This window comes from Canis lupus, chromosome 4 (assembly GCF_048164855.1).
Source record: "Canis lupus baileyi chromosome 4, mCanLup2.hap1, whole genome shotgun sequence".
Taxonomy (NCBI): domain Eukaryota; kingdom Metazoa; phylum Chordata; class Mammalia; order Carnivora; family Canidae; genus Canis; species Canis lupus.
The window spans coordinates 74,250,353-74,273,864 of NC_132841.1; the positions used below are offsets into that span (position 1 = coordinate 74,250,353).

At 41.0% G+C, this 23,512-nt stretch overlaps 1 protein-coding gene and 1 non-coding gene across 21 annotated transcripts in view; both read right to left on the reverse strand.

The window, feature by feature from the left end:
* The window catches only part of RAI14 (retinoic acid induced 14), a 138,391-nt gene that overhangs the window by 14,833 nt on the left and 100,046 nt on the right, over positions 1–23,512 (reverse strand). For 9 of the 20 annotated variants that reach the window (XM_072824952.1, XM_072824946.1, XM_072824949.1 and 6 more), the window contains 7 exons: positions 9,206–9,270; positions 5,580–5,637; positions 4,822–4,892; positions 2,789–2,895; positions 1,864–2,042; positions 1,562–1,590; positions 435–521 (listed from right to left, as the gene is read on the reverse strand). In XM_072824952.1, coding sequence (XP_072681053.1) covers positions 435–521; positions 1,562–1,590; positions 1,864–2,042; positions 2,789–2,895; positions 4,822–4,892; positions 5,580–5,637; positions 9,206–9,270 — 596 coding nt within the window. Of the gene's footprint in view, positions 1–434; positions 522–1,561; positions 1,591–1,863; positions 2,043–2,788; positions 2,896–4,821; positions 4,893–5,579; positions 5,638–9,205; positions 9,271–18,981; positions 19,071–23,512 lie in introns of all 20 variants that reach the window. The other 11 variants (XM_072824935.1, XM_072824937.1, XM_072824941.1 and 8 more) reach the window with 2 other exon arrangements.
* Positions 4,286–4,393, reverse strand: LOC140632784 (U6 spliceosomal RNA). The gene has a single exon (XR_012030472.1). It is a non-coding gene; the product is annotated as a U6 spliceosomal RNA (small nuclear RNA).

Here is a 23,512-nt window from a genome sequence, read left to right on the forward strand (position 1 = left end):
CAACTAAAATTAATTTTCAATTAACTGCTTCACCAGCCACCCGTTCTCCCTGCCTCTACTTGAGCTGTTGACATGAGGTACTAAAAATTGACCTGAGTTTCACTTAAGGAAGAAGTTTCTGTCATAAGACTTTGAGAAATTTTCCTGAGGCTTTGATTTATTTTTATTTTGTTTTTCCTTGAGCCTTTTAAAAAGATACTGTTCAATTCCTCAGCCTTGCAATAAATAAGAATCAATATGATTTCCATACTAATCAGTAAAACCCTTCACACCACTTTCTGTAAATTTAAAACCAGTAAAGAGAATTTGAAAGGTGCATTTAAGGGTCAATTCAAAAACATTTCTATTTGGCCAGACACACAAAATGACAAAATCATGGCTTGTCGTCTTTGTCGTCGTATGATTGTTCACTGCTGGTTGGCTTTTGTCTTTACCTGAGTAGGACTGACAGGAGGTGGTGGAGCTTTGCGTTTTTTTGGAGTTCCACTTCTTTCTGAGCTTAATTTAGAGACTTGATCATGCTGGAAGTTAGCACAGTCCAAAGAATGGAGGTGGGTTAGTTCGGTTAGTAAAGTCTGAACAAACAGCTTCATCAAACAAATGAGAAACACTGCAACAGTTCGTGCATTTCTTACTTTATCAAGATCTGACATCTGCTATCGACATAAAAATAAGTAATATGCATGCTCCAAGTTTTCTTCCAGCAGCCCATGCTTTAATAGCAAGAAAATATAAAACACAAGACAAAACCAGATTAAGTTGGTGTAAGGAACTGGGTAAGTGGAGGATGGGGAGCTGCCTGCCCCAATTTAGAACCCAGGATACATTTCTAGTCTAGCTTCCATCTTAATGCAAAATAGTGGTATATCCACCACCTGTGCTTTACTTCCATTCCTTAAAGAATGTCAGTATGGGGGCAGGAAACATCATCTTGGAAGGTTATAAAAAAGTAACATAGTTTGTACCTAATAAATTCAGTATTGACCATTTCCTATTTATGATAATTTTTCAAGATCCTTGATGTATAACTAAATAAATGCAGTAGCCAACTATACACCTCACCAAAAAAGTAAAGAACATCGATGATGTTTTTAGGAAAAAATTCCAAAATAACATGGCAATCTTCTCAGTTTCTGGAATTTTAATGACAGCTTAGAAAAGTTCCAATTAAAATGAAAGGACAATCTGAACCTCTTATGTTCATTAAATATCTAACACTGCCATGGATACAGGTGTATAATCCGTGAGACACACAAGCATTTAAAATGTTGTTTGTTCACAGAGTTAACCATTTTCACACCAACAGAAAATATTAGTACATTTCAGGAAAAGATGAATATATAAGTAGCAGGTTTTAAAGTTACATGCTTTGGAAACAGGGTAAACCACTAAGAAAATATTTACCACCTTCTAACAATGAATCATTTATTCTAAAGATTTTTCATTCCTTAGTGTTTTCAACATAGTTTTTATTACTTTTCTAGTGGACCACAGAGTAGTTGAATCAGGATATTTTCAAAGTCCCACAAGCTACAATGATAAAAAATTCTCAAATAAATACCTGCTTTGGTTTTGTTGGTGTCTTTAAATCTATAGAGGAAAAAGAGAGTGAAAAAAAAAGAACTGTAAGAACCATGACTCACATCCACTTTGGGTGGGGGATACACACACACACACACACACACACTCACACACACTCTCACACCCATACATACAACAAACACAATATTTAACACTTCATTTTTCTTCAAGAATATGTTTAAAAGAATAATAAAATAGATCATATTGCGCACATTCCTTTACCCTTTGGGGAAAATGGAGTGGATAAATTTAAAACAACACTGGCTATTTTCTTTCACATACCAGAATCCTGAGAGATTTTTGATAATAGAAGGCTTTGAATTCCTGCATTTTCTGAGAGTTTGGAATAATGTAAGGCATTGTGTCCAAGAGAATCTACAAGGTTTAGGTCTGCACCCTTTTTAATTAAGGCTTCCACGATATTAGAGCTGCTGATCTCACAAGCCAGCATGAGAGCAGTTCTAAAGAAAAAAGGAGACACCAAATTAGTACTAACAAAATGGGAAAACGCTTTCTTGGAAAATTATTTACCTTAGAATACAAGGGAAAGAAGATTAAGTGTACTTAAACATACACACTTAATCTTCTAGGGAATTTGAAATGTCGTGCTAGCGAGATGAAATTAGGTATTTTTTTTTAACTTCAGATTATATCGAAACATTAAACCATATTAGGTCAAATAACTTAGACATAATCTTCTAAATATAATCTTCTAAATATGATGGGTTTTAATATGATTGGCACAAATCATGTCCTCCTTTCACCTCAAGCATTTTAAAGTACCTATACATTATAATGACTATTTTTAAGAGCAGCCAATATGTTTACTTTTATTTAATTTTGCATAAAAAGCCATTGGAAATGGCCTCGACACTTTAGTATTCAATAATCTCATCACGGACGCAGTATGTTCCCAGAGGTCTGAGAGAAATTTTTTTAAGTCACAACAGACTCTGGATTATCAAAAGAGGCAGAAGGAGTGCCTAGCTGGCTCAGTCAGTAGAGCACATGACTTTTGATCTCAGGGTCATGAGTTTGAGCCCCATGTTGGGTACAGAGTTTACTTAAAAAAAAAAAAAAAAAAAAAGGCAAAAAATGAAAAATTAAGACCACTTTATAACAAATGATCCAAAAGATTACTGTGTTATTTTGAGCCTCCCAGAATGCAGTTATCACTAAAATCCCATGATTTCTATTTCTGTGGTACCTTCCACTTTTGTCCCTGGAATTTACATCTGCTCCATGGTCCAGCAAAAAGCGACAGACCTCACTGTGGCCATTTTGTACTGCCAGCAGCAGTGGTATATTCCCATCCTAGGAGACAAATTCAGATTGATTTTAACTCAGACACCAAATGTCAGAATTGCGAAGGCCCTTGTTCTTTGTATATTCATTCCTGAGCTGTCCTGCCGCCATGACAGTTTGGGTCCCCATAGGGCTGCCATTACATCTCAGCACAGCTCTTCTTATGGAGTTGTACCAACTGTTAGCTTTTACTCAGGAACCTCAGCCTCCTGGGCTACTTGTTCCTTCGGACCATCACTCAGTCTGGTGATGGTGTGTGAGAGAGTATAGAACACCAAGTATGAAAAGGCTCAAGGCAAGCATATCATGTTTATTGAGGGATGACTCTGGAGAAATGAAGGACTTGTTTCCCTAGGGCAGCTTCTTCCAAGTGAACTACATGCATCCTACCATTCATTCCACTCTTCCCTTCTCAGAGAGTGCATGCTTTCGTAACCTTAAAGGTAGCAAAACAAAACATAAATTCAGAGTGTTTGTACCTGACACCTGAAAAGATAAAAGATCAATGGAAAGAATGATTTTGTATGACAACTGGCATTCCTTTAAAAAAAGAAAATGCTGATGAAGCACTATATTATATATCTGAAACTAATGTAACACTGTATGTTAACTACACTGGAATTAAATTTTTTAAAAATAAAAATTTAAAAGGCAAAAAAAAAAAACAGAAAGAAAATGAGATCTCAACTCACAAATCACATGAGGAAATTAAGAATTTAAACATTGTTTGTAGCAGAAAAACAAAAAATACTAGAAGAATATATAGGTGACTATTTCTACAATCTTAGTGTGAAGAGGTCTTAAATAATGCAAACCAAAAGAGAAGCTTCTGTTCTGCTTTTTCCTTGAACATACCTCACAAATGAGGTTGATAGTAATTTTTAAGGTAGATGGATTCAAATAGACAATGAAAACATAAATTGCAATATAGCCAGTGATTTTAACATGAGGATCTAAAAATATATAATTGGGGCTTGAAGATTGAGTCTCCATTTAAAATAGAATTTCAGGGCAGTCCCGGTGGCTCAGCGGTTTAGGGCCACCTTCAGCCCAGGGCGTGATCCTGGGGACCCGGGATCGAGTCCCACGTCGGGCTCCCTGCGTGCAGCCTGCTTCTCCCTCTGCCTGTGTCTCTGCCTCTCTCTTTCTCTGTGTCTCTCATGAATAAATAAAATAAAATCTTTAAAAAAAAGTAAATAAAAAAATAAAATAAAATAGAATTTCAGACACAGTTCTACAAAGTTATCTCTAGGAAGTTATAATACTTCCTGGTTATAAAGTACTGAGATTCAGGGAATGGGAATTTATCTACAGATTCTATATAACCACTTAGCAATATCCCCATCAGGCATAATGCATGCATGTCAATTCCCATGCTATGGCAGGAAATTTAACCTTGTAACCAGGAGTGACTGGCATGTAAACTTCCTCTCATCCTTGCGCAGGGGCCACAGTAACTTTCTCTGTATCGTTCCAATTTTAGTATATGTGCTGCTGCAGAGAGCACATAAATTTACTCTAGAAATAGCCCAGCAAGGTCAAAATAGGCTAGAAGCAATCTTCAAAGGTGGGAAACCCTACCCACGAGGACCCAAGATGCTATATGTGAAATAACAGCAGTACTAAAACTTCTAGTTAGACTTACTTCTTATTTCTAAAAATCAAGAAATTAAGCCTTATTAATATTTAGGTTGATGGCAGACGATCTTAGAAACAGATACACCAGGAAGTGCATGTGGCAAAATGTTTTACTGATGGTTCAAGGGACCAATGTGGATAATACTGAATCCAATTTGCAGAAGAGGATCCAGGTTGAAAAACACCAGCCTTGCTAAATGCTTAGGTCTCTAAATGTCCTAGTGGCTCTTAGAAGTAGTTCACTGCACTCTAGAAACCAGTGTCCATCTCCACCTCTAGTAGCCGCCGGATACTCACCAAATCCTTGAGGTTTATAGGGCTTTTGTGCTCACAAAGAACCTGAACAGCTTGAAGGCAGCCCTGAGCCGCTGGGGAGAGGAAACACATCACAGCAGGTCACAAAGCTGCTCGCACAAGCAGGGGCATCAAACAGGTCTAGGACAGAAAAGCTCGTGTCCCACCCACTTTGCCTAGGTTATTCTACTTGCACCGAAGAGAAATGGTATCAGGAAAGTTAAGTAAGCTGTGGCCTAAAGCCAGTGGCTACCAGTTGTCCCACGCAAATACTTGGTTTAGCATTTTATAGGACTTAGCTTGTCTGCAACCAGCACTCAGAAATGTATAAATCTCATCGTTCCTGAATTTGGTTTTGTTACTTGGAGCCGTGTGACAGATAACGACAGACAGTAAAACAAAACACTGATAGATAAAATTGGGGTTTCTTTTGATCCCACATCAAAAAAAATCTGTATCACACATTACATGAAATCTACAAATGCTTATAATTATCTCTCAGTTTAAACAAGAACCTTATGTTAATTAAAATATAGTAACCATGACAGTGTTTACTGATTGTTTGGCAGGGCACTGATGAATCCTAGATGCGTTCTTTGATAAAACTCTACATGTTTTGCAAATGGAGGGAAATGGAAATTCTAGGAATGATGACAAGACGACAGCAACAGAAATAAAATGGTAAAGATAATGGCGTGAATGAGGAAAAGGAAAATTTAGTATTTCTTGTGGCAGAAGATAAATAAGAGACTGAAAGTCACCTGCATAATGTAAAGCTGTTTTCCCAGAGCTGTCAACACTTTCGGCTGGGCATTTAGACTAGAAGACAAAAATAAATACACATAATGAAATTCAGTTCTGTTTAGTTCATCCTTTTCCTGCAAGGTTATGATCCGTCTTATTAGGACGTGTATAAATGTGAATAAGCCCTGATGGCTACGCTCCAGGGCCCACAGGCTCTTGCGGGGAGGGGACTCGCTTCCAAGTAATTGTGACCCAGGCAAAAGGTCACCTCTTTGTTGCTTTGGCCACTCTGTCCTCTCTCTCACACTAGCATTCCATCACCAGCAGATCATCCCCACCAGCTAACAAATTCTAGGAGGTCTCATCTTGCTCCCATCTTTCCCCTCATTTGCTGCTCTATTTCTCTAGCCCTCTTCACAAAAGCAACCTCTGTCAAGAACTGCCCACATGCAATCAAAGCTTCCTCGCTTCCCATTCACTTCCAAAGCCAGTGCAGTTGCGTGTTGTCCTCCAGACTCCACAGAGATGGCTCTGGTCAAAGTCACCAACAACCTTCATGTTTCCTGTGACAACAAACATCTGTGTGTTCCTCTTACCACAGTCTATCCGCTTCTCCAAACGTTGCTTCCTCTCAGCTCCCAGAGCGCACACTAGCCTGGTTTTCCCACCCCTGCTCCGGCCACTCCCCTCCATTAGCCAAACATGACCTTGGGGTTCCCTGGTGCTCTCTTCCTTGGTAATCTCATCCACACTCAGAGCTTGAGATATACCACCTATGGCTAATGACTCGAACGTGTAGCTTACCAATAACCACCACAATACTGCATAGTAGCTATCACGCGCCAGGCACCCTTCAAAGAATTGTTTTAAGACTCCTAACAATTATCACTAGATAATATTATCTAGGTAGATACTATTATCACTCCCATCTTCATTTGAGGAAACTGGACACGGTGAAGTTAATAATTTGCTCATGTCACAGGAAGTGGCAGAGCCAGGATTCAAACCCAGACGTGCTGGGCTAGAGCCTTGGTTCTTATCTGTACACAGCAGACATCATCTCGGATTGCCAGGCTTGATAACCCACTGCCTATTTCACATGCCCACTCAGATGAAAGCACCTCAAACGCAGCCCAGCCTAAACTTCTGGTTTCCTCTCCCTGACACTTCCCTATCTTTGTTAACAGCACCACCACCTAACTAGTCAACGAGCCAGAGACCATCATCTCTGATTTCTTCTCCTCCTCCTTTTCCCCCAGCTACCACCACCTCGTCCTGTCAATTCTGTGTCCTAAATACACCGGCTCTACTCTCTTTCCCATGGGCACCACCTTGGCTGAGCCATCACCTTCTCACTCGGACAAGCTGTGGCCGCCTCCTGGGGGTCTCCACAGCTCTGCTGTTGCCCTGATTCTCTATATGACTAAAGTGATCTTTTAAAACTGTGAGCATCAGTCCTTCCTCAAAAGGCCTCCACAGTTCCACACCGTGTGTAGATGAGTTACAATCCGCCTGTCCTAACACACAGGCTGGCACCCCGTGTCCTTCTTTCTCCTCTCTCATTTAACCCCAGGCTTTCTTTCCTCCCTGACTAGAGCTTTTCCTCCCCGAGGCCCTCTGAATTTGCTCTTTGTCTCCTTAAGATGCTCTCCCTTGGCTCTTTCCATCGTTTTCAGTTTAAATATCACCTCCTCCATGAGGCCTTCCCTAAACCTCTACCCCACATTCCTCTCTCTCAGCACTCTGTCAGTTTTCTTCATGATGTTGTGCAATCTGTAATGTGCATTGGGGATTTGTTTACAAGATGATCAGCTCCATCAGGATTGGGGATGGAGATCACTAGAGTCCCATCACATAGGGCAGGGGATGCCGAGACAGAAGTGGAGAATTGGCCAGAGAGGCCCAGGATCCAAGGAAAACAACCCATTAGTAGGACACCAAAGCTTCTGATTTGAAAAACTATTCAGAAAGAAGAACAGCAAGTCTACAAGTCAGAGGCAAGAACAGGCAACATTAGAGTGAAATGTCTGTCCGCCCTTCAGTGGTAAGAAGAATGGAGATCAAGTTACGACTTACCATGCTTTGGCCTAATTTTAGAATAGCACAAGGAAGTGTTTAAAGGCTTCAAAGATTCCAGAGAAAAACCAATCCATTTGCATAACCAGATATAAAATTACATTAGAGGCTAGAATATCTGGTCCCTGCCCATGAGGATTTCCAGCTTGTCAAGTTCATTCTTCCTGAAAATCAGAGCCAGATGCAAAGTCTGGATAGCCAAGCCAGAATGGGAATGGAGATTTAAAATGTAAATAAGTTAAAAAAAAATTAAGGGACAACCAAAGGTATGGAGGCAGGGCACTTAGGCAAGTCAGTGATTCGTCATTCATCCAGAGTGGCGGGTCACAGAGAAGGCAGGTAAGTTCTATTTTCACTGTTTTCAGAGAGATGCCTCATAATTTAAAAAAATAATAACAACAATAATCACAGACGTTGATCTAGTTTTCTTGAATTTCACTTCAAAGACCTGTTAAGGTTATGCATTCCTGGCATTGGTGGTGGCTTGCATCATGTAATGCAAGACAAGAAGCTGTGTGATCAACAGAGCACGACAAGTGGAAGAATGTGACCACATTTCTGCATTAGACTTGCAAAGCCAAATGAAAGCAAGCTGCCGGGTCCCACACGGTGCTCGTGAAGGCCGAGACGACAGCGCAACAGAACAGACAGTGCTCCGAGCCCAGATCGTACTGCCCTGTGCCTTCCTGAAAACGACCAGCTTGCATTTTGACTGACAAGAGCTGGATGTTACAGTATGGACTGCTATTGGGAGTTCATTAAATATTCATCTTCAAAGATTTACAGATGTCGTGCCCCCTAAGCGATCATTATAAACGGGCAAGGTTAGCAAAGCAGGGAGCTGGCTTAGAATGATGAAGAAGAATAAAGCCGAGAACTTAGCCAAAACTAAGAACGAAAAGCTCATTAAAAGTTACACAGGGGGATCCCTGGGTGGCTCAGTGGTTTAGCGCCTGCCTTTGGCCCAGGGTGCAATCCTGGAGTCCCGGGATCGAGTCCCACGTCGGGCTCCCAGCATGGAGCCTGCTTCTCCCTCTGCCTGTGTCTCTGCCTCTCTCTCTCTCTCTATCATGAATAAATAAATAAAATCTTAAAAAATAAATAAATAAAAAATAAAAGTTACATAGGAGGAGATAACAGTTGAAATTTTGTTTCTCACAAAGAGCTGCTTTCTACCAAGGACCGAAACAGAGAACACTAGGAAAACGCAGATGCTGCATTGCAAGGATCTCCAATAGCACGGAGAAAGGGTTTTAAGTTGATGATGTGAAGGATACTGGTCTTTCAGAAAAGAAAATAAGGAGCTGAATGAAGGAGAGAGAAAGGCTGGATCCCAGGAAGCCCCTCCAAACTCCCATCAGGAGCCTCTTCTCTACCAGGGTAATTGCTAGGAAAATCATCTTTTCCTTGCTTGTCATTTAAATAATGACGCCTCTTAGGAAACACGGATTCTTGGGATGGTATTTAAAGGTGTGTGTGTGTTGGTTCTTTCACAGATAAAGTTACTTTTAAATTTAAAAAATGACATAATTTTAAGAAGTTAGAACTATAAGTGGTTCCATTTTACCTGAAGGAGCTTCCTGATGCATTCGTGGTGGCTGTTCTTGGCTGCCAGGTGCAAAGCACTGTGTCCTAAATGGATTAAAAAAAAATTTTTTTTTGAAAGAAAGTCCACACATTTTAAATCCCTTTCTTATCTCTGCAACGAGGGCAACTATGAGGAAATAAACTTCTTCAACAAAGACGGAATTGTTACTCTTGAGGGTACGGCCTCAGCCTCTTATCTGTAAAGTTCACTGACAAGAGCATCCTGCCCATGGGATAATATTCAGGGTCTACTTCAGGTGTCGTTCTCTTGGGGTGCCATTAAACTCTGGGCTAGAAGCTTGCGGGCGACTCACCATATGCAGCTCAGCTCTGCTTTCAGCTGTCAGCATGTATGCCAAATGTCCCGCGTCCACATCAGCCACACTGGGCTACAACTACCACAGGCCTAGGAACCCAAGAGAGGCCGCCTGTATGCCAGCCGAGAACATTCTAAACACCCACACACTTAAATCCCTATTTTTGACCTTTTATTTCCCTCTCCTCCAAATGTCTTCCAGTCCCTGCACAGAAATTACTTGGAGTTTTCAAAATCCTTACGTGGAAGAAGGAAAAGACTTGTAAAAACAGTGATACGCTATCAAAGGAGTATTTCTTCACGTTCCCTTCAAAGAACATGACTCCAATATGAAGCACTCTGCTGTCTCAAGGGTCAGCTTTAGGAAATCCTCGTGCCATACCCAACTCTCTCCACTGTCCACTGGGCCTAGGGAATTTCTGTGGAAGAGGGGCTTGGGGCCAGCCTCCGGGCAGAGGGCAGGCTCCTTCCTGAGCCCCTTCACAGCTGCTCTGCCCTGAGCCTGGACTCTTCCTCCAGGATCACCACCTGCCTTACTCTCACCTCAGATGCTGCTGACAGGGTGCTTCTGAATGAGGTCTTCCCTGACCTCTCCTTTTAAAATTCCCATTCCTCTGCCAACCTTTTAATCATGACTCCCTGCTTCATTACTGCTCTTCCTAGCTCTGAGCACTTCTCGCACCCCCTTCCCTCCCCTCTACACACACACACACACACACACACACACATTTATGGTGTGCATTATTTTTCTCTCCTCACTAGAATACGAGCTCATGGAGGACAGGAAGTTCTGCTTCGTGCCCTGCTGTGTCTCTAGTTCAGCACTGATGACACATGGTAGGTTCTTAATACACATCCGTTAATTTGAATTGAAAGAGTATGCTCGTCCCAAATGTCTGAGGAGAACGTTGGGGGGAAGAAACCAAAGTTACCACTGCTAGCCAACCCAGCACACATAGTAAACTCTCAAATCCTCCATTTCCCAAACTTTTTGGCCAAGATATATCCAATGTAACATCTGTAAACAACCCATACTTTGGGACATGCTTCAAGCATGGTTTCTCTGCCTCAGCGCTATTGATATTTTAAGCTGTGTGTGTTGTGGGGGGGGGGGGGTTGTCCTATGCATTTTAGGGTGTTAAGCAGTACCTCTGGCCTCCACCCATTATATGTCCATTTGTGACGATCAGAAATGTCTCCAGACATTGCCAGATATCTGTTGGGGGCAAAATCACCCCCAGTGAGAACGACTGGCTTACAGAAAACAATTTCTTTTACATGGTGGTCCAGTCTCCAAATATCATTTCTCCTTTTTGAAATAGTCTTCACTCTGTAACACTGACTGGAAATCTTTTTTTTTTTTTAAAGATTTTATTTATTTGAGAGAGTGTGTGCATACTAGTGGTGGGGAGGGGTGGAGGGAGAGGGAGAAGCAGACTCCCCGCTGAGCAGGGAGCCCGGAGCATGGTTCCATACCAGCCCCTGGAGATCATGACCTGAGCCAAAGGCAGTTGCTTAACCAACTGAGCCACCCAGGCAACCCCTGACTGGAAATCTTTAATTATTAGAGAATCACACTGCTAGGAAAATACAGATTTAAAAATTAGAGGGTTTTAGGATGCCAGTGAGCTGCACAAAAGCACATGTGAGGTCAGAAGATAAGATTCTTTTCTGAGACCAGCTGTACTGCAAGATTTTAAGGGCATGCCTGAGGAGGGGTTGTTTAGGTGGAGCAGAATGCTGAGAGGCAGGAATCCCTCCAACCCCTCCCAAACAGATGAGGATGAGGAAGGAACTGACACCCTTGGAAGTAGGAAGACAAACATCTTCTCCTCCTCTTCCTCCTTTTACTGCATGAGGCCCCCACCTGCCAGGATGTATACTGCCATCGTAGTAGGAGTTCCGTTACAGCACACATTAAATACTGTGGCTGGCCTGGCCCCCAACCATCTGTACCCGTGTTTCTAAGGACAAACACATTCTGAATTTTAAACAAATGCCTTACAGATGAACTTTTGGAAGCCATCCTGATTGTAAGTAGAAGACTGTTTATGTCATGCATGCAGTGCATTAACTTTTGTCTATGTCATGGACCATCTAAGCTGTTCTACATAAAGAGCACCCATTGGAAAAAGACACAATTCTCCAGAGTCAAGATGGTAGGGAGGTTTAAACAACTCAGCATAAAATAAACAACAAAGCTTCATTTCACTCCAAGTGTTCTAGTCATACCTGGAAGTAAGTGCTGTGCTTCTAAAGAAACACAATTCTTTTATTCCTTGGCCCTGTGCTACGTTTTCCTAAACCGGGAGCACAACGGTATTTTCAATTAAAATAGTCTCAAAGTCCAAATAATACATCATTCCCTGGACATTACACTGAAGCGAGATGTCTCTCACTGCTAAGGTTAAAACAAAATTCTCTTCCCAAATGTAAAATCTGCTGGAGAAAATACATTATATTAATGTCAGAATCCCGGTGTAATGAGACAGTGTATAAGTCTGGCCCCCAATTGCTGCAGATCCATCTGGAATATCAGGAAACAATTTCCCAAAAGTGAATAACATGGCAACCTTAATTCAAGTGCATTCCAGCAGAACTTTGTAAGTAAAAAGACCAGTATTATTTATAGAGCTGTGGGATATTACAGTTAGTATAAAAATCCTATTAATGAAAGGTAGTCTAAAAAAGGATGGCCCAGGGGCACCTGGCTAGCTCAGTCAGTAGAGCGGGCAACTCTTGATCTTGGGGTCATGAGTTTCAAGTCCCACGCTGGATGGAGAGATGACTTAAAAAAAAAAAAAAAAGTAAAAAGGATGGCCCAGCCATTCTTGCCTTGGAACACCTTCTCCCCAACTACCTCAGACAATAACCATTTATTCAATTCTTTTAAGATCACTGGAGAAAATGGAGAAGAATTAACTAATAGCAAAATTGTTGATGTACTCTTCAAGTATGTGTGAAAAATGTTGAAACTAATGAAGTCAGAAGATACAGATAGGGCTAAGAAATACCAAAGGCCAAAGTCTGAAAATTCACAGTTTTAGATAATACAGAAACATTTAGAAAAATAAAGAGAATATTCAGCTAGGTAAGATTTAAAATATATTCTTAGAGGGATCCCTGGGTGGCTCAGCAGTTTAGAGCTTGCCTTGGCCCAGTGCGTGATCCTGGAATCCTGGGATTGAGTCCCACATCAGGCTCCCTGCATGGAGCCTGCTTCTCCCTCTGCCTGTGTCTCTGCCTCTCTCTCTCTGTGTCTCTCATGAATAAATAAATAAATAAATCTTTAAAAATAAATAAATAAAATATTTTCTTAGAAATCAGTTTCAGAATGCTGATTATATTTAAACAATAAAAGTATAAGTTTGGTTCTTATTTACAATTTTAAATATATTCAAACATCATTATTCTTAGTAATCCTCATCTTGTCATCAAATTTTCATCACTAAAGCACAGGGCTGTTGACTTTGTTATATCCCCAGTATCTGAGGATCTGAGTATGAAAAACGTATTTATAACCACTATTTTTACTATTAGTCATGGAATTACCCCTTAATCTCCCCAGTGTAGATTTGTATAGTGTTCTATACAGAATTAAAAGAGTTTGCATGTGAAGTATTTCACGGCCAGGTTATGCCAATGGTTGTATATGGTCGACCCTCTGACTGGTACGTACACAAGGCAATAGCAGGTAAAGTTTCACAAATCATACAATTGTTGTTTTTCTTTATTCCAAGTGAAAATATGAAATACACTTTATTGGCTATACTTTGCAGTTACAGTTTAAATGACCCATTCTCTAACATGCCTGAGTTTTAAGGTGAATATTACCTTTTGTGTCTTTACATGGTACCAAATTTGAGTGGGATTAGGGGGCATAATGGCATGAAGTCCACCTGGAAATTAAAACAAAAACTAAAAAAAAAAAATTTAATTAATTTTAAAAAAATAAAACAAAAACTAAACCAGCCTTTGGAAACCCCACAGAAAAGTAAGGGTTCTCAAGCATCCTGCCTTCTGAGAACTATGCATTCTGATGTCTCCATACCTCACTCAATTCTCACTCTCTTAAGTTTCCCTTCTTCTAGGAGAACAGATGTTTTATTTTGAAGGTTAAGTGTGCAAAGGGATCAGAGAAAATTTAAGATATGGGTATAAGATACAGAGTACACATTATCATCCAATCTCTGTCTCTACCTCATTGTGTAACAAAACCTTAGATATTTTTCAGTGGACAAATTGCTGCCCAGAACTCCCAGCTTCCCATAAAGCCAAGTGTGGCCACAGATAACACCTTGTCCAGTGAGATCTAACTGTGTGTCATTCATGGGCTGTGCTTGCCCTGTCCCTTGCTGCTGTGGGGATGCAGTGTCAGGGAAAGACATCTTGGGCTACTAGGACCACAGCAACACCCCGGATGATAGAGCAACAGGGGTCTGAATCCCTCACGGGGTGGAGACAAGCTGCCATACCAACTGAGACTTTCAACTGAAAGAGAGAAAATTCTATTTGTTTAAGCCACTCTTACTTCCATATCCTGTCACACTGCATCAGATGTACATGCTCACTAAGAAAGGATGTCTGAAAGCTAATGCTTCAGAGAAGCACTGATAACAAACAAGATTCTTTGGTCTTCAATCTCCTGTTCATGCTTCTGTTCAATCCCATCTCATAATCCAGGGTGCTAAATATGCAAGCACCACCTCTCCCCACCCTCAAAAAAACTCTAGGAGTCAACATTACTATTTATCTGGGAAAAGTTTTTTCTAAAGAAACAGACAGGGCGACGCCTGGGTGGCTCAGTGGTTGAGTGTTTGCCTTCGGCTAAGGGCGTCATCCCGGAGTCCCGGAATCGAGTCCCACATCAGGATCCCTGCATGGAGCCTGCTTCTCCCTCTCCCTGTGTCTCTGCCTCTTTGTGTGTCTCTCATGAATAAATAAATAAAATCTCGAAAAAAAAAATAAAGAAACAGACAGAAATGCCGATCCTGACATCACTGAAGAACAAGAGCAAACAAAATAAAAGATGCTAGAAAAATAATGGAGGTCTAGTTCCAAGCTGGTGCAGTGAGCTTAGGAGTTGACTTGCTCACGTGACCACTACATACCTGTGTGGCGGTAACTAGCAAACAAGCAAGTAAGGAATAGGGGGCAACCCCCAAAACCAAAACTGTAAGTCGTAAGTTTCAACCAGTCTTTGGGTTTTCTTTTTCTGAATTGTACAATGAGAGCTGGCTTGGCTATTATAAATCAATCAATCAATCCTTTTCAAAAGCCTCATGTGTAAAAGATAATAAAGGTGATAAGGGTGAAGTAGCAATAATCATGATCATCTAGGAGCCAAACACAGGGAGCCCTCATGGTACCCTGGGCACTGAGGTGCCCATATTGACCATCTCAGTGAAACCTCAAAGGCCAATCACCTAAAATGATGTGATTGCTGTTATATTGGAACCATACTCGAGGCCTTATGCTTCTTTTTTTTTTTTTTTTTTTTTTTTTGAGGCCTTATGCTTCTGACAGTGCTTTGCTCACAAGATCGCTTGCAGAGCATCCATAAAAATTCTCTGGTCAGACTTCCAAACATTTAATGTGGAAAGACAATTGTTAAAAAAAAAAAAAAAATAGATGCTAAAAACCCTTTGCTTCTTAAAACTCCTTTTTATATCTAGTCACCAGCTTAAAAAGTAGGAAATTATACCAGTTTGACCATCCTATAGTCTTGATGGGTAAAACTAATAAAAAGGGCCAGTGTAGTCTATTTTGAAAGCAAGTTTTTTCCTAGACATGCTACAGGGCAGTATGATTTATGGTAACAGATTTCTGTACCAGTTCTCAGTGGGTGTTTCGATTGAAGATGGCCATTTCTAGGTAATAATGTGGCTATATTTAAGTAGGTTCACTAAAAAGACAATACCTCTAAAAGCTGAGCCATTTAATCCATCCCTGAATCACCATAAAAGGTGTTTGGGACTAATGATAGTCACCGAGGCATGGTGACTAATGGGTTGTGCTGTGTCTTCTTGAGAAAGAAAGATGGGGGTTGGTGATACAGCAACAGGAAGAACACAGACCCGGGCAGTAAGAGCCATCATGTTTACCTTGTTTGCTGTGAACAAAGGTTGAGAAGTGTTATTCTAGATAACAGAACCAACATTTCATTTCCATGCACGCTTTCCTTGAGACTTTTTCCTTCTTTTGTTCCTACATTCTGTCTGTATGCTTTCAAGAAATCACAAGAAGTCAGTGCCTCATTCAGGCAAAAGTAAAACAACAGGCCCAAAGACTGATGCGCCACCCTCACTCCTAACAATGTTAGGGGAGGGGGAAGTGACTGGCAGCTCTGAGACATTTCTACCTTATCGAATGTTTGGACAATGTTCTGGGCCCAAGTGCTGTGGAGTCCACCAATTTCAATCAGGGTTTAAAACAAAACAAAACAAAACAAAAACAGACCGGGCAGTTCCCATTGGCTGGCACAGAGAAGCAGCCAGGATGAGTCTGCAGTGATCCCTCTGTGCTGCTTTTTGGAGCACAGTGTCATCTCAGTCGGCCAGGCAGTGGGTGCTACACTGGGTGCCACAGTGTCATCTCAGTCGGCCAGGCAGTGGGTGCTACACTGGGGTGTACAGGTCTCAAGGTCCCACACTTCATCAGACTCTTAAAAACTGAATTAGGCTCTGATAGGAAATACAGACTACCCAATGTGCTATATGGCACAAAAATCTTAAGAGTTATAAGTGTTGGAAACAATACTGGTGGAATGTTTTTTTTTAAAAAAGCAGCATGTAAAGTTTATTATATAATGTGAATTCAATTATGTAAAAATGTGCCAGGAAAAGTTTGGCAGGAACTAGAGCAAAATAGTAAAACTTTCCTCTTCTTGTTAAGAGTAGAGGCACTGGTAGGGGCACCTGGGTGGCTCAGTTGGTTAAGCACCTGGCTCTTGGTTTCAACTCAGGTCCTGATTTCAGGGTCCTGGGACTGAGTCCCATAGTGGGCTCCACACTCAGTAAGGAAATCTGTTTGAGGATTCTCTCCCTCTCCCTCTGCCCCTCCCTGTGCTTGCACTCTCTCTAAAATAAATAAATAAAATCTTTTTTTTTTAAATATATTTTTTAAATTTTTATTTATTTATGATAGTCACACACAGAGAGAGAGAGAGAGGCAGAGACACAGGCAGAGGGAGAAGCAGGCTCCATGCACTGGGAGCCTGATGTGGGATTCGATCCCGGGTCTCCAGGATCGCGCCCTGGGCCAAAGGCAGGCGCCAAACTGCTGCGCCACCCAGGGATCCCAAAAAATAAATAAATAAAATCTTTAAAAAAAAAAAAAAGAGCAGAAGCACTGGTTAACTTCTTTATAGTTTTCTGTATTTCACTCATTTTCTACAATGAGCATGAGGGAAATAGTTTTCCCTACAATAAAAAGAGGGGAAGAAATGTTTGGTTATGATAGAGATAACTGGACTCCTGACTAATCTACTTATTATTTTAAAGATTTGTTTATTTATTTGAGAGTGAGTGAGTGCAGGTGCGACAGTGGGGGGGGGGGGGTTGTGTACAGAGGGAGGAGGAGAATCTTAAGCAGACTCTGTACTGAGTGTAGAGCCCAATATGGGGCTTGATCTCACAATCCTGAGGTCACAACCTGAGCTGAAACCAAGATCTGTACGCTTAGCTGACTCTACCACCAGCGCACCCCAGACTAATCTATTTCTTAACATTAAAGGCAATGAAATAGAGATGCCTGGGTGGCTCAGCGGCTGAGCATCTGCCTTCGGCTCAGGGTATGATCCTGATCCAAGGATGGAGTCCCGCATTGGGCTCCCTACAGGGAACCTGCTTCTCCCTCTATGTCTCTGACTCTCTTTGACTGTCTCATGAATAAGTAAAATCTTAAAAAAAAAAGCAAAGGCAATGAAATAAATCTGTATTATAGCTCTAATTTATTCACTCTAAACTAATTCCTTTAGCTTAGGATTTCTTAGAAAACTCCATCTACTTAGATGACACACTTCTCATCAGGGGTACTTTAGCCAATCGTCCTGCCCTTGCATATAGGTGGTATGACTTGTAAGGTAATAACAGTAAACTTTAAAAACAAACAAAACAACTAGGTCTTGGATGAGCTTAATCAGTGCAACATAAATTATTTCCCTTAAGGTGGTCACTTCAGGAAACCATTCATTCTTCCACTGGTATTGACATTTCTCAAAGTATTTTTTTTGGAGCTTTCTATGGTGCCGCTCAGGAAAAGCATTCTGTTACTTCAATCATTCCCTATTTTTGACCAAAAATGGTTTTTACCAGTTTGATACCTCACTTACCTGACTTGACTTCAAGTGGCTTTTAGCCTGTCCTAAAAAACAAATCTATTCTCAAAGGATAAAGATCCCCCTAATACTGAGATTAAAAAAAATGCCCACAGACTTTTTGAAAATAACTCTGAAACAAAGTCTTCCTATCATTTTTTGAGTAATAAGAGCATTCTCATAATACCTAACTGACCTGCCCCCCGCCCCCACGATGACTACTCTGAGGTGGCCACAAAGCCTAGATAGTCTATGGAAATAGACTGATTTCATATTCCAGTAAAAACGAACAAAAGCCATTAGAAGGCATAGGTTTTTCAGTACAAAAGAGAAATGAAAAGCCATCAGTAGTTGCTTTGGTCTGGCCAGCAGGAGCAGAGCCCGAGGCTGGAGACCCCAGGGGCTCCTTCCTGTAGAACAATGTTCCTAAGAGATATAACTACACTTTCTTCTCTCTCCATTTGCCTTGTTCATCATTTAGCAACACTGGCTTCACATTAGAATCACCTGGGGAGCTTTATAAAAAAATACCAGGTGGCTGGCAACCTGCAGATAATGGAATCTCAATCTCAGAAGACAGATCGTGGGTATATATGTGTGGGTTGTATGTGTGTATAACGTTCACTCTTTTCCTTCCATTGCCCTCTCTCCCGGTTCCCTCTGCCTCCCTGCCCTCCCCCAGGTTCCCAAGTGACTCAGATGCACTGATGCACAATAAAGGGTAGGAACCATGGGCAGCTGGTCCAGATGAAGATCAAGGCTTCTGTCTATGGAGCACGTCTCAGCTAGCTGACAAAGCAACTCACTGCATTTCATCACTTCATACTATGATTTGTAAAAACAAAAATTAAGCAACATTGCTCGGTCCACACATACAGTCCTAGACAATAACATTTTAAAATGGGCAATAAGAAACATACAGTTTCTAATTGACCACATACAAGGTGAAAACACTGGTAAAGGCACAAGTGATAAAACCATGTCTGAGCCTAGTCATTAGAGGTGATTCTAGGTTCTTCTTTTGGCGTATCTGTAGATGGGAAATTTTCCACAGTGAGTATGTCTCCCCTTTGTGATACCTACTCTTGTGTTGACCTCTTGACTTGAGATAAAGACCACATACCGGCAGTATCTTGGGCAGTCACATCCACGCCATGTGTCACCATGACCCTGAGGCATTCCACATGCCCTTTTGTAGCAGCAAGATGAAAGCTGAAAAAGAGGTAAACATAATCGCCTTAAGCTTTATACTCTTTGGAGTTCATCTTTGTACACTTTCTCTCTCCTGAGCTCCACAACCACCCAGTGAGGAGGTAGTAATAGTAGTAACCTCATTTTAAAAATGAGGAAACTGAGGCTCCAAGTGGATCTGATAATTTGCTCATTGACACTTTTTATTAAGTAATGGAGCAGGAGATAGATCTTAGGTTTTCTTTTAAGATTTTATTTATTCCTGAGAGACACAGAGAGAGGCAGAGACATAGACAGAAGGAGAAGCAGGCTTCCTAGGAGAGCCCAATGTGGGACTCAATCCCAGCACCCTGGGATCATGACCTGAGCTAAAGGCAGACACTCAATCACTGAGCCACCCAGGTGCCCCAGATCTTAGGTTTTCCAACCTACAGATCAGGCTTGGAAAAGATTCAACTACATTATTCATCTCTTTAAGAAACAAAGAGAATCCAGGCAGCCCGGGTGGCTCAGCAGTTTTGTGCCCCCTTCAGTCCAGGTGGTGATCCTGGAGACCCGGGATCGGGTCTGTCAGGCTCCCTGCGTGGAGCCTGCTTCTCCCTCTCCCTGTGTCCCTGCCTCTCTCTTTCTGTCTCTCATGAGTAAATAAATAAAATCTTAAAAAAAAAAAAAAAGAAACAAGAGAATCCAAATTAGATTCAATTCCTAAATAATAAGTAATTTATCAACTTTTTTCTGTTGTCTAGTGCTTTCACCAAAACCATTATTTTTAAGTAACATACTCTATAAAGAGAAATCTTTATAGATATAAATCAATATTGATTTTTAAAAAGATTTTATTTATTCATGAGAGACACAGAGAGAGACAGACAGACACACGCAGGGAGCCCAACATGGGACTTGATCCTTGGTCTCCAGGATCACGCCCTGGGCTGAAGGTGGCGCTAAACCGCTGAGCCACCCGGGCTGCCCTCAATATTGATTTTTGATATAAATAAAAAATGGCCATGGTTCTTGGACAACATCAGTGTCAAATCCACTGTTGTGTTGTAGCTAAATAATGGTAGTTGTACACAACTTTTGTTAGTGGCTAGTGTGTGCCAACCGTCCTATTACTCACTTTTACACATTGTCTCTTTTCATTCTCATAGCAGCTCTTTGAGGTGAGTCCAACACTGTGTCCATTAGATGGCAGGTGTCTACTGCACACAGTTAGGTGTAAATAGCATTAAGGAAAGCCCACAATTAGACTCCAGTATTCACTGACACTTAGGAGTTCAAACTATGCTCAGCATGTATATAGACTTGCCATTAAGTGAAGGGATAACATCCAAATACCATACCAATCATCCCTGCAGAACCCAAGGGTGAAGGGCACTTCTATAGAAGAAGCAAAGCACAATTCCACCGGGCATTCAGGCCCAGAGGCTGAGAAGGCCAAAACCTTGGGAAGGTCTCCTTCCTATGGAGATAGATTAATGAGCCTTCCACTTCTTCTCCTGCCTCTCTTCTATTTTGGGGAGTTACTTTCTCAGGCTATTTGCCATGTGCCATCTTAACTGTGAGCTAACACCCAGGTTGTACTTTTTCACAGGACAGGACCTATAACTGGGGGTCAGGGTCACACCCAAATAGCAAATCCAAGACCTATACCAATTCAAACCCAAGTCCTCTTGACCCCACACCTCCGCTCTGAACAACGAGGCTGAGTGAAGGCAGCCAGATCAGCAAATGAGGACACGTCAGGTCCAGCTGCAAATCAGCCATACCGTAGCTATGCATGTTTGGGAAATAAATTTAATTCTCTGAGCCTGAATTTCCTTCATTGCAAAGTGTGGGGATCGTGTCAGATGATATCTGATGTTTCCTCCAGCTCTAACAACCTTCTATTATTTTGGCTTAATTGGCTCTAATCACACAAACTATTTCTGCACTTGTGCAGCAATTTATATGTCATGTTTCCTTACAGCCAAATCTACTTTGTGGGTGATTTCGCATTACAGCCAAACTTTGATCATATGGAGTGACTTGGGAATGTGGTAACTTGTTAGCTCATGACCAGGAATTCCTGGTTAAATACAACCCAACTAAAAGAACTTCCCTAAAAGGCGGTATGGTAATACCTCTGCTTTCAGCTTTGTTGGGCTAACCTAATTTCAAATAAGTCAAGTTCACCTTTTAGCAGCAAATAGTTTAACTGATCTGGCTGGAAGGTTTCTAAAATTTTTTCAGCATTAGTAACAGTGTAAGTTACATAACTTAATTGCCCTTGAGGACATGAAATCACCAGTAAGAGCCTCAAATATTGATATCTGCCTTCAAGACTATTAATCTAAATGCTCCAGTTTATTAAGCCCTAATATTCATTAATATTTATCTTCTTTTCTTAATGTCTGTGTGTTCGCTCCTAGGATGTTCACTCTGCCATTTCCTATGACCAGGAGAGAGCTAAATCAAAACTATTTGGACAGACAGCCATGTCCTATGCTAAAGATAAAAGTACCAGGATTAGTAAGTAGTGCATGCATGTGCACACGTGCACATACACACAAACATATACATGCATATAGATATGTGACTTGTGATTAAAGTACAATACATGTAAAGAAAACTTCAGATACCACAATTATATAGCCTGCTAAATTTTCACAAATGGAACATATCCATTTTATTTTCACATAAGAACATGGCCAGAGACCCAAAAGACCTCCTTTTATCACCTGCACACACTCCAGAAAGCTCTCCACGGGTCCCTTCTAGTTACTAACCACCCCAGTGTATGTGTTATCTGTATTTTTTTCTACTCTGAGGCTTCTTTGAGTGTATCTGGATTGCACACTCTATTTATTGGGGGTTGAAATTGTAGACACAGATAAGGAAGCATTATTATAAGTTACAACTGTGCATTGATAGGTGGAGTCTGATGAATGCAGCATCCTAGTCTATGGATATAGGGTTTCAGGATCATTCTTTAGAAGGTTAATAAGAATTGTAGCAATAATTATAACAAGGAGGTATTAGGAAATTGGGCTCAAAATCCAATCATATGATAGAGACTTTCTTAGACATTTCTTTTTAAAATAAAAGCCTTTATGTCAACCCAAATCAACCCATCTTTGATGGCTGTAACACATTTTATTGAGGGATCTGTTAATTATGGTTTCACTGCATATGCTTTAATAAATTGTGTGTGTGTGGCTTCATTTTACCCTCTAATTACAGTTTAGATCAGGGAGTGACTTTTCCCCTCTCTTCTGGGAACTTTCCATCTATTCTCCTGCAGAATATTGTATCCTACTGAGAAAATGGAACAATGAGAGTCCTTTCACAATTTTATCCTATATATTTGACCTAACATTTTAGCACTCACCACTCTTACAGGTAAAATGAACAAAGTGCAAATAATTAGAAGTAGATTATATGAGGACAAATACTCATGCTTGTAATTTTATACTGCATAATGTTTTTAGCTAGTAAAATCATTCTTAATTGATGCAATTCAGTTAACTATATCATGATTTCAAGGTGTTTTATCAAAGAAAAGGGAGGAGCATGAAAAGCAGAAAAGGGAAGAGTTGATCATTTTAACCAGAAATTTCTAATTCATTTTTCCAGACAGACGAGGAATTCCACTATGTATCATCATTCCAAGTATGTATTTCCAGGAAATGTGAGCGAAGCCAAGAAACACGACATGTAAGTTTGCTTTCAGGGAATATTTACTAATGCTGTGCATCATCTCTTTGCCTCTCCAGATTTTCCCTCCACCTTTATCCCCTGGGTCAGTGCCCCTGGAAGCAAACCTTTTATGGACTACATCCAATGGGCTGCTTTATCCTCTGGCTTCTGGCTGAGTTCCACCAATGGGAGAGAATTACAAGACGCAGGAGGATGAGAAGAGATCAGGGCATCATCCCCTCTACTCCTTCCCTGCTAGGCCACACACTGGCTGTCTCAGCCTTCCTCTACTTCCTCTATGAAGTTCACAGCTCTGGGGGCCAGTACTGCCAAAGCTATAGCTGCAGCTCTCTCTAGGTTTTGGTAACTGCGCTCTCTGTATGTCCCTTCAGGTTGTGGGGGTGCAGGAAGAAGGGGAGAGAATGTTGAAACAGATTCCCACTGTTACTAGCCCAGGCCTGCTTTCCTAATCCTGCTGGTTTAGTTCTGACCACAGATTTGTAAATAGTTCCTCTCTTAAAGGGTCACCGATGATCCTATCTGAGGGTGCTGGTTCCTGCTGGGACCTTGTATGACACCAGTGACAATCAGGGTATTATTCTGTGTGTGGTCATCCACAGGATGAACTGCTAGGGTCCTGTGGGTATTATTTAAGTATTTATTTATAAGGGCAAATTTGGGCTTTTTAAAAAAAATTCTCCCCACATGTAATTGAGTTAACCACTTAAGATATTTGGGCGCTTTGGCTAAAATGTTTTGATGAGAGAATATGCCAAATCACTTTA